This window comes from Thermobia domestica, chromosome 16 (genome assembly GCF_964235325.1).
Source record: "Thermobia domestica chromosome 16, izTheDome1.hap1.1, whole genome shotgun sequence".
Taxonomy (NCBI): Eukaryota; Metazoa; Arthropoda; class Insecta; order Zygentoma; family Lepismatidae; genus Thermobia; species Thermobia domestica.
This window is the reverse complement of record NC_137469.1, coordinates 70,868,237-70,880,356: the sequence shown is the minus strand read 5'-3', so window position 1 is coordinate 70,880,356 and position 12,120 is coordinate 70,868,237. Positions and strand designations below refer to the sequence as shown.

At 34.9% G+C, this 12,120-nt stretch overlaps 1 protein-coding gene across 2 annotated transcripts in view; it reads right to left on the bottom strand.

Moving 5' to 3' along the window:
* Nucleotides 1–3,056: 3,056 nt before the first annotated feature.
* LOC145673144 (growth arrest and DNA damage-inducible protein GADD45 alpha-like) overlaps nucleotides 3,057–12,120 on the bottom strand; it is a 91,311-nt gene continuing 82,247 nt past the window's right edge. Inside the window, exons 3-4 of one of the 2 annotated variants that reach the window (XM_081742565.1) lie at nucleotides 9,199–9,438; nucleotides 3,057–5,200 (exon numbers count right to left, since the gene is read on the bottom strand). In XM_081742565.1, the coding sequence (XP_081598691.1) occupies nucleotides 9,232–9,438 (207 nt within the window). In that variant the 3' untranslated portion in view covers nucleotides 3,057–5,200; nucleotides 9,199–9,231. The remainder of the gene's footprint in view (nucleotides 5,201–9,198; nucleotides 9,439–12,120) is intronic. The other variant, XM_081742564.1, reaches the window with a different exon arrangement.

The window sequence follows — 12,120 nt, the reverse complement described above, 5'->3', positions numbered from 1 at the left end:
CTTTTTATTTGGAATATATAATATTCAGACTCTGAAACGATTGTAACAGAGTTCTTGATATACCTGAAGGTAAGCAGAACGGTAAAAATGGAATCGACGATAATAAACAGATTGGACTACGAAGTACCATTTAAATCAATTTCTTTGATGTCCCCTCCAAAAAATTTTACATGCCAGAGACGCCAGTGGTGCGAAGTATCAAAAGCCGCCAAATCCATTGTTTACCGAAATTGAGTTATATGTCATATACTATATGTTTGATCTAAAGGAGTTCCATGAAAACAGTATTTTGTTTAAAAGCTTAATATTTCATACTATAAAACGAGTTCAAATATGGGACTTTGTACGCGTCTACATGGAGGTTACTGCACGTTTTGCGAGATTACTCGAAATTAAGCGAAATGGATGTGGTGGATTTTGATACTAGGCACCTCAAGTGTCCAAAGGATCAGTCTGTTGACCGTCATTGACATGACAAAGGATGCCGCCAGGTTCTGTGCGACATTTTTGTGGAGCATTGCAGATGTAACTTTAGTGAAAGCTTGTTTCACAGTTTCTGTCAGTTGGGCAGTGGTATTGTAACGGTTTTGTACAACGATGCCCTTTATGAACCCCCACAGCGCATTGTGATAGATGGAGAAGTCTGTGTTTCGTGGTGGCCAAGCAAGTAGTGTGGTTAGATCCGAACTACCACGATCAATCCAACGCCCAGGAAAGACTTCGGTAAGATATTAGCATTTATAAAGGGGTAACGGGAAAACTTACATTAGCATTTATCAAGGGACAACGGGACTTTGTAGCCACCCTGTATTTTATTGTTTTTTTAATGTATACAAATATCCCTTCCTGGTATATTTGTGTCCAATATTGTTCGTACAGTATCACAGTTTGTTTCCATTTTCTGTGTTGTTACAAGCTTTTTAGATAACTATTCTATTAGACCTTGTTCCCATATAAACACAAACAAGTATGAGTTTTAACACATTAACTATGTCTTCATCAGACTTTCAGGGTTCCGCGCTGTCTCAGTGGTAGAGCATTCACCTCTGGTGTTTGGGGTCCCGGGTTCGATCCCAGTGAACTTTGTGGTGGACAAACACCGTGTGCGTGGGTTTCCTCGGGGTTCTCCCGTTTCCTCCCACTTTCTTCATTCCATTATTTCATTCATTTCTCACCATCACCGTCCCCTTTAGCCTCACCGGCATAATCGTGGGACGTAAAACTCAAAGATTTCATTTTTTTCATCAGACTTTCACTCGTTCTCTAGAGAGAATGAGAAAAGGAGTGGAAATCTGATGAAGACACATTCAATTAGTATTTTGAAACTGTTACATGTTTATGTTTTTTACATATTTTTTATCACATAACCTTGCTCAATGTGTTGTTGTGCTTATTTTTTTTTTTTTTTTTTTTTTTAAGATAGAATAAAAACTTATGACGATTACCGAAACATTACAAGAATTTATTGCATCTTTTAAAATTTATAATCATTGACTCAGAGTAACTTAACCACTGCTTCTTTGGGCTAGTTATCGTTTTTCCGTGTCTCTGTTGATGTATCAAAGAAATAATGCAAAAATCAAAGCTTGTTTTGTGACAGCAGAACAGTGCATTGATTTGAGATTATTAAGATAAGTGTTATTTCAAAGCTTCTGAGTTAAAATTTCCGTTCACTTTCCCCAAAAAAAAAAAAAAAGAAAAAAAAAAGAAAAAGAAAAAAAAGCTTGGACAGTTTCTATATTTTTCGTGTATCCTATGCGATGGCAGTAGCTAATTTCAGAAATGCCCCTATAGGTATACTAGATTAAGAACATTATAAGAATAGGTGTGTGCTAATTGTAAATGATAGAGAAATAGAAAAAAAAATGTAACAATAGTTTACTCTGACAAGAACACAAGGTTGTTCGGTTTATATCCAACGGATTAGCAACACTGCTGTTCTCTCTGTAGTTGTACCAGAAACACGAAGTCGCGGTCGTTACCACTGTGCTGTCTCAGTTTACAGGTGCCGAAGTTTCATATTGGTATCAATGAAATGCCACCGAAAGTAAACCGTTATTTGGGAAGGGCACATTGTGTCTCTTTTCCAAGCACATTTTTCCTACAACTGAATGGAGAAGCAGTGTCGGGCAAACATTTAGTCATCGTAGTGATCACAGCTCGAAATATCATACTAGGCAAATACAAATGGGGTCCATGCAGAAATATTCAACAACAAAAAAGTCCCTTCCGAGGTTACCAGCAAAACTGTCGCCTGAAGTACTTTGTGGAATTCGTTGAGTGGCAGAGCAGAAAAATCCAATACCTCAATATGATATGACCCGAGATTAAATTTGAGGCAGTACACTGTTATTCACAACCTCCGTGAGTTCGAACTTGCTCAAGCGCACATTACTGATCGTTAGACAAACTAACACAAACTGTAGAAAAAATACTCCGGGGACGGACCAAAAAGAAAAGTGGTTGCCAGATTAGATGAAGCGTGTATTCATCTCAAGCGTTACAGTATCATTCGTGACAGCTCTGGTGAGGGGAGTACCGAATTTACTGCCAGTGCCGAGAAAGTTTTTCGTAGGAAATTGCGGTCATTATTCGATACAGTTACGAGGGGAAGTTGGAGGTGCGTAAGGTGGACAAAAACGTGAAAGAGAGTGCTGCGTATTTCTAGCAACCCATCATGATCCCAATCTATCGGAAAGACAACCCTCGTTTGTACGGAAGAACCAAGTGCAGATCCACATGAACAAAGCGTTCACTCATCAACTTGGATTTTATCATGACATGAAGCAGTAATCGGAAATTAGTGTTATTCCCTTTCATTATATTTCTGTTATAAGCCCTGATGCAAGCCAATCGATTTTTCGCATTTGAACTGTTAAACCGATGTCTATAACATTGTCCTCATCTCCTCTGTCAATGGAAAAGATGTAAAGAGAAATGAGATGGAATTCCTATGTCTGTCCTTCAACGTACTTTGTTGCAGTAGAAATTGCGATGTCGGAAGATGACCCATAATCCTGACGGCAATCCGATAGAGCACAACCGGTGGTAACAGCACGGCTTTTCATAAAGAAAGTGCATGGTCAGAAACTTTTAAAAATCGGTCAGATGTAAACCGAACAACCTTCTGTAAATGTAATAATTCCGCATATTCAGATCCCAAATAGCACCAAAGTCTCCTCTTAAGCAATTTAATAAAAGGAAAATAAATTATGAAGAAAACGTCCATTTTATAAACTTTTTTTATTTGTACATAAACACTATTTACATCAGATTTTTCATGTATATTTTACAATACTTGCACTGAAAGCTTTATTTTTTTAATTAGGAATTTTTAATTAATACTTAAATAACGATCTTGTGCGCAGTAGTATCACAAGATTAGTAAGTAGTTTCACTAACTTTAAACTGGTAACACGGACAGAACAATTTTTTTAAATACTTTATAAGTCCATGATTTCCAGGACATTTTAATACCTGCATAAATGCATAAATATACTATATTAAACACAAAGACATTATACTTCATATTTTCACAGCGTTAATCGCTTGTACTGTACAAAGGAGAAGTAAAACCTAAGTTCGTTTTTTTTTTTTTTTTTTTTTTTTAAAGACTTTGATTACATTATAACTTTCCGGATATCGGAAACTGTACTTATTTTATATTCATTTACCTTATTTTACTATGTAACAACTATATCTATAATGTTTATATGGAAATACATTTAGGATGCCCTTGTCACGTAATAAGATTACTATAAACTGACTTTGTTCTTCGCATTACTTATTCTGTGAAAAAGTCTCATAAAAATTGGCCTATAGGCGTACGATGAACATTAGAATTCTTAAAGTGATTTGAATGTAGTTGCTTAGAAAGATTAGTTAGAATTGTTTCCTTTACGTATCCAGGAAAATGACAATGTTGCTCCTATTGTTAAGAGGCCTAATCACTGCACAATTAAAATACCGTTAATTTTACAGTAATTATGTGATAACTTCAAGTAGATAAAAGATAATAGACATGTGGAACAAAAGAGCGCCCTAGACAATATTACTTTGCATGAGTTACCGTTATCACGAGTCACCTAGTAGCTTTCCGTTTGCAACCATTTAGAAACGCGTAAATAAATGCCGATTTTTCTAAGTGGCTGGAAATCGAAAGCAGATAAGTGAGTCGTGATAACAGTATCGCATCTAAAATAATATTGTCTAGCGAGCTCTTGTTCCACTTTTCGATTATCTTCCATCTACTTGAAGATATCACATAATTGCTGTAAAATTAGCGGTATTTTAATTTCGCTGTGATGGGGCCTCTTAACAGCTTAGAACATCAATCGTGATCAGTATACGATAGATTAGTCCTGCAGTAGATCCGTCTTTGTATTTGGTGTCGTTCTTGACTTATTCCACTCAAATGGAAGATAGCTACGTGATGTTTCTAATCTAATATTTAAAAAAAAAGGATCTTTTAAAAAATAATGTTTAAAAGAAATTTCCTGAAGAACATACTCACATACATACATACATACATACGCATACATATATACAACATACTCAGAAAATGCATACATACATACAAACTCACATCTCCTATTTCATTTTTCTTTTTCATTCTTTTTTACTTTATCTTTTCTTCCTTTCTTTTCTTTTCTCATTTTTTCATTTTTTTTTTTAAATTGTGCTTCTTGGAACAGTGAATAAATATACAGAAATGACGCGTCGTTTTGCGTATTTCACTCAAAAACAAATTAAACGTAACTTTCTTATATACATTACACAATATTTCTTGTGAGTGTTTATAAACGCTGCATTTCGCTTAGAAGAATTTGATTTAACGTAAGAACTTTTAACATGAAATTAATTAATCCCTGTTATAATTTTAGAGGAAAAACAACCAAAAAATTTTTTGCCATAAACAATCACGAAAATTTATAAACACGAAAACAGTTCTGGTGTGATGTGATGTCATGTGAAGTTTTCACCAGTTACATACACATCTGGACGTAATATTATAAATTGCAGAAAAAAATAATTGAACGTAGACCGTCTAAGTGAAACAAGATGACAAAATTCTTAGCTCCAGACAAATAGTAAACAGATATTGTCTGTATTAAAACACACATTGTTTAGAGCCAGAAGTTTTCGTTGCATAGTACTGGTGAAGTTTTCCCATTTTCAGCCAGCTTTCTTTCTTCAAAACCTGTAAGAATCAAATAAGGAAAAAAATGTAATTTTACAATATTATTAAAGTTTAACGAAAAAAAGGGAAACCTCCAAAGATGAAACATATATTAGTTAATAGATTTCATTAAGTTCAAAAAATGATGTGGATGAGCGTAAATCCTCATGTGTAGTTTTTGAGAGAATCCAAAAAAACTTATTTTTTTGTAAACTCAAAAATTAATGTTCTACGATACCTCTTAAGATAAAATTACAGTACGGATGGTTCATGGGCATCTCTGGCGGGGGGCAAGGGGGACACGTCCCCCCAATATCTTGAAGTACAAAATATTAAATATTTTATTCTAATTTAATTTATTTACTAACGACAGAATGACATATAAATAACAATAATTATCTTTATTTGGAATATAATATCCAGGCTGTGAAACGATTATAACAAGAGTTCTTGATATGTCTCAGGGGTCCGTGAAGGTAAGCAGAAAGGTAACAAATGGAATCGAAGATAAATAAACAGGTTGGGCTAGGTAATACTATTTCACTTCGTTTGATGCCTCCCCCCCAAATTTTACATGCCAGAGACGCCAGTGGAAGGTATAACGTCGTCAGCTTCCCGCGGAAAGTTACAGTGACATTTATGGGGAGTGGCCAGTTTGGTTACTCGTGGCTCGCTGAGCGCAGTAGACGGTTGGTGGTGATTGGCTACCCTCTTACCACACCCCCAGTGACGAGCAAGTCCAAGCGCGGGAAGCAAACGACGTTATACCTTCTGGACTATAATACTGTTACTGAAGTATACCGTCACCCAAATTATTTTAATATGACACCAGGAAGACGACATTATAGAGTAGGGCTAACGAGAAACAGTGATGGATCTATCCTACGGCCGGAAGGGGGGGGGGGCTAGTCCTCTTGTTTTTTTTTTTGTTTTTTTTTTGACTGACAAAAATATATTATTTATATTTTGTGAAAGTTTATAGTAAACATTGCCTTTTATTCTTCATTGGATTTTTTTTTTTTTTTTTTTTTTTGAAACAGATACGTCCAGTTTCAAAATTGCTCTTGTCCATTTGAAGGAAAATCCCAGAAAACTTAGGGGAAAAAAAGTAGGATCTGCATGTTTTGTAGAACTGGGCATACTTCAGTGTATTCATGTGCAAATCTTGGAGATCCTCAAGGTTAGTGTAAAGGGACAAGTTTTGTCAATAGATGTCACTACAGTCCTCGTATCCTTCCCATGTATTTTTTTACCTTTCACGAAAATTTACAATTTCTTTTATAAATTTCAATCGAGAGACTTCAAATTTTTAGAGATGGAACTTCATAACCTATTAAAGGGAACAATCCGTGCCGATTTTTTATTTAAAATTTTCTTCATTGTTGAAATAGTTCCATTGTTAAAGGTTTGAATATCAAGTCATTTCAACAATGAAGAAAATTCTAAAAAAAATCGGCACGGATTATTCCCTTCGAAAGATTACGAAGTTCCTTTTCTAAAAAATTTGAAGTCTGTAGGTTGAAATTTGTAAGAGAAATCACGAATTTTCGTGAAAAATAATAAAAAAAAAAAAAAAAAAACCATGGGAAAGATACGAAGACTGTAGTGCCATCTATCGGCAAAACTTGTCCCTTTAAACCAACCTTCAGTTCAGTAGGAACACATCGATCCTACAGTTTTTGTCGATTTTTTGGGATTTGAAGTAAATTGGCAAGAGCTGTTTTGGAACTGGACGAATCATATTGTTTCAGTTGTAGTTTGTCTGATTCCATTATACAATGTGCAAGACCCACATATCAACGTCCAACCCAGTCATAATATCCATCGGAACGGGTCGGAAACTTCTGCAGGACCTATAAAAAAGCTGTAATGTAAATCAATTTGCAAACACAGGCAATCGACGAACTAGTTCTTGAATGGATCACGATTATGTGTCATGTCACTGTGTGGTGATAGTAAAATATAAGAAAATAAAGACAAAAAAGCAAGAAAGATGTTTGTTTTCTCTTATCTTACACGAGAAGCAAATTATAAATAATTTTTTACCATTTTTTGCTATTCCTTTCAAAGTTTTGCTCATGATATACCTATCATAATCTGGGTTCTAGCTGGCTCCCCCAGTTTTTACCTTCTAGATCCACCACTGATCAGATACAGCCCAAAACTAACTATCCCTAAAGATGAATGTAATGTCTGTATTCGAAACGTTGGAAGATAATATTTTCATCTAGCTAATAGTTATCCATATTCCATATACAGAAATATGTGCTGATGTTAGATTTTTTTTTAATTGAAAGGTAATTTTTTGAGGTTAACATTTTTTGTTTAAACCTTTAAAAAATATTGGTGAAGTTAAAATTTCACATACTTGGAGTATGATGAAAGAGTATGTAAAGCCTACAATAGTTGTTTAAACTGATGAAAACTTGGTTAAACCTTAAAATACACCGTTTGAAGTTTATCTGATTAGATGCTGTAACATGTTTGGAAGTAACTTTAGAATTATTGCAAGTTTAAAAAAGACAACTTGAGTGTATAGATGCAATATTTTTAATGAAGGTGAATGTTATTAAGTTCAAAATCCTTCAATATTATTAATATAAAACGGGAAACGATATCCAAAGATTAGACATATATCAATCGATAGACCGTGCTGAGTTGAACAAAGTGATATAGGCGATTGTAATTCTCATGCGTAGTTTTCGAGATAATAAGGGAAAAATGGAAACATAAAAATTAATGCTGCACCGCGACACTTATTAAGATGAAACTGATAATGAGGTATACCCTTATCAAGCTTTTTATTATGGCGGCGCTAGGAAGATAACAGTACACAATATGATTAATGAGATAAGGCTTAGATCCTAAAATTTTGTGTATTATCCAAAGAGGACACAAAAATCAATCCATAGATCAAATCCAAGTTGAACAAAATCACATGCTTGAGAGTAAATTCCTGTATGGAGTTTCCGAGAAAATCAAGACCAGGAGAAAGAAAATGATTTTTTTTTTTTTACCTTAAATGTAGGAGGCCTGTCGAAAAAGTATCCGATCTTCTTTGTTTTATGGAAAATCATATGGCGTAGTTGGATTTTGCGTCGTGGGTCCATGTTATGTCTAGCCTGTAGACGGTGTTACTTTAATTTGTATTTGCTGTTGTAGAGGAATTGTTATGTTGAGTACTCTTCTGTGGTCTCGGCACAGCTAAAATGGTGAAGATGGATGTATAAGAATAGAAAGTGAGAACCAAGTCACAATCGATACATCTGACCTCGTCAAGGATTGATACGCCTCGCGGTGACCGAGAAATGTTCGTCAGATGCGTAGCAATGTTGATTTATATTCTTCGATTGCCGTGGCAATGTGTGTCATGAGTACGTAGAGGGAGGACATACAGGTACAAAGGACTTATAGACATTTTGTTTCATCTACGTGCAGTTTTTGGTCCGAAATGAACAGACCTGTGGAACTCAAAGCCCGGGAGACTACAGCAGAACGCAGCTCATACGATTGTCTTTCTCTGTACAGCACACCATTTGGATGGTTCGTTAAGCTCCCTACTCTTCGGGTATAGCCTTGTGAGACTTTTGGGTGCTCCCAAAAATCAAACAAATACCAGAAAGAAACTCACTTTCGCACCCGAGAGGAGATCGGCTGCTCTCGTCCACTTTCCGATGAGGGATTTCAGGTCTCTTTCGAGCAATGGAAAGACTACTAAACTCTTTGTATGGAAGCAGAAGGGAATTAGTTTGAAGGAAATTAGGACGACGAAAACGCCAGGATAATGTATTGGGACAATGGTCAGATACTTTTCCGACAGACCTCGTATTCATAGTTTTTATTCTGCTAAAATAGATGCTTTATTTATTTAGATTCTCTGTGTGTAAAAAAGACTGTTATATAGCAGACAGTGCTAGCTTGCCTTTTCCTATAAGCGCCATGCATACTCCTAACAGTTCCACACAAACTACTTATAAATTGATCACAATATATTTAATGATCATACATGAAACACATACCTCCGTTTTCCGTACGGATTTTTTGCTAAAAATCTAAAGAACTGGTAACTCAATCACTGGTTGCGATGAAACATCTTCAATCTGGTCAAAGAAGTCCACTACACTATCTTCATTTTCTCGTGGCTCTGAAGACCTTGGTTGATGAACTAATACACAATTACAATCAGCAGGGGTCAGTCGGTTCTTAGAACTGTTGTTGGAACCATTTAAATGCTCGGCTAATTTCTCTGCACAATCAACCTAAAAGAAGAATTAACATTGTAAGTTCAAACCAGATGTTTTAGATACTATTCTAAAAACATGGGAAATAAAGTAAATAGGAATTAGGCCTATAATCTAAAAAATAGGTGTTAATCTCTAAACTGAAATTATGAAGATACAAAGACTGAAATTAAATCATAATTAGTGTTCGAATAATCTACAAACATGTCTGATGGTTGTTTGCAGAGGACACACAATACTTCAAAGAAGGAAGCATTAAATTCTTTACATGCGTATTCAATAAATAAATTATTTACAACACTCTTGGTAAATTTTACACAGCAAACCAAACTGTTACTCACTTTTAAATGAGTAGATACAGTATTAATTATATTTCAATTTAATATATTTTACAAGTCCTTCAAAAGAAATTATTAATTGCGATTGCGGTTAGTGAAATCATTGGTAACTTTCACCTTGATACAAGAATGGAAACAAGAATTTTAGGAATGACCCAGAAAATGGATCAAAAGATTGCGCTCTTGGCCAATAATTAGATTTTGGGTCAGGGACCACATCATTTTTGAACTGCCCCTAAATCAAGTTTTTGTATCTTTTTACGGAATAAGTACATCATATTGAGTTAAGTAATAGTTTCGATTTGGCTACACTATATGCAGTTCTAGAGATATAAGGCGTATAAGAAAAGGTTTGATTGAATGAAATACGTATATTGGATTTTTCGGATCAGGGGCCATACATTTTGAACGGTCCCTAATTCAAGTTTTCGAATTTTTTGCGAAATAAACACATCATACTGAGTTAAGTGATAGTTTGAGTTTGGTTATACTATATGAAGTTCTCGAGATATAAGGCGTACAAGAAAATTTGTAATTGAATGAAATAAATTGGATTTTTTGGATCAGGGGCCACAAAATTTTTGAACGGCCCTAAATCGAATTTTCGTATCTTTTACGGAATAAGCACATAATACTGAGTTAAATGATAGTTTAGGTTTGGCTACACTATATGTAGTTCTCCAGACACAAGGCCTACAAGAAAATTTTTGCCTGAAATATATTGGATCTTTTGATCCAATAAAATTACCAATAACATTGGTCTTAAACAAGGAATGCAAGAATTGAAATGGAATCTTTAATATTGAATCAAAAATAAAAGCAAAATCGTTGACAATTTTCATTTTAAACACAGAATGGATACGTAATCATTGGTTTAAATATCATTGGTGTTTGGATATAATCATTGGATATATAATGGATATATAAATCTTAATCGCATACCGGAAACAAAATATTAATGAATTTCGTGTTGAACCAAGAATACAAGTGAAACCATTGGTAACGTTTACCAAGAATGAAAATAAATAAGATAAGTATTTATAAGTATTACAGGTATTTTATCAATAGCTTAAGTATTGAATAAAAAAATGCAAGAATTTAAATGACATGTTGATATTTTTAATACTGAATCAAAAATGAAAGTAAAATCATTAGCAATTTTCGTTTTGAGTTAAAAATGGATACAAAATCACTAGTTATTTTCGTCCAATAAGGTGTTCGCAAGACAATGAGCCAAAAATTGAAGTATATATATGTAGAATCATTGATAATGTGTGATTTAAAATAAGAATAGCAATACAATTGTTCTTAAATTCTGTTCTAGAAAAAAAAAATAATGTTTACAAATCAATGTTAATTTTAGCCTTACCGTTACAATCCTGATGAACCAACAATCTGAAGTTAGTTTTACTATCATCATTGGTTAAACTTTAAGCCAATAACGATAATGGAGTTATTACATGTTAATTTTTGTTCGAACACAATAAGTTTTTTTTTTTTTTTTCTAATAGTAAACCCTGATGTTTGCAATGAAGCTCTTTATTCTACGATCCGACGTGCTAAGTAAAACGAAACAGACAGCCCAAAGAAGAGAAGAACAACACGGGAAACCGTAATAAATACATCCACTTTCAAGTACATGGAGAAGTGAGAGCGCCATTATGGCTGAATAGTAGAACACTCAGGTGCGTAAGGTTCCCTGGTCCGATCTCAGTTTTTGCCAAGTAGGAGTGGACAAACACCAAGTGCATGAGTTTATTGAGGTTCTACCGTTTCTCTCCTCTTTCTTCATTCCACCATTTCATTCACTATCATTATTACTGTCTTCCTTAATCTCGGAGTGTAATGATGGGGCGTTAAACTCAAGAAACAAGAACAACAAAACAACGAGAGAGCAAGAAGTACGTTCACTTAATAACACAAAGAAATATTTTTCTATATTTGAAATTAGACAGAGAAGTGAGATGCTGTTTTCGTTCCTTACAAGTAGAATAAATCAACATGAGTGGACGAATATATAACTAGACACCGATGCAGGGTTAAATTACGAAGACATCATTAATTTAACAGGGAATGGAGAAGGAGTGCGAGCGGTCCTGGATTCGATTCCCGGTGGGGTCACTCGGTAGAAAAAGTGTAACACGCTTTTTCAGGCCAACCGCTCTGAATAAGGTTTTCCTCATTCACACCAGGCGAATGCCGGGGGGGTACATAACTTATAGGTCCCAGGCCGCTTTCTTCCTTCCCTTTCCCCGTATTGTGTGCTCGCCGAGGGACGTCATCCCTCAAATCGTGACGGGCTAAATGGCCTTAGATGCCGAAAGCCCAGAAATCTAAATCCTAAATCCTAAATGGAGAAGGA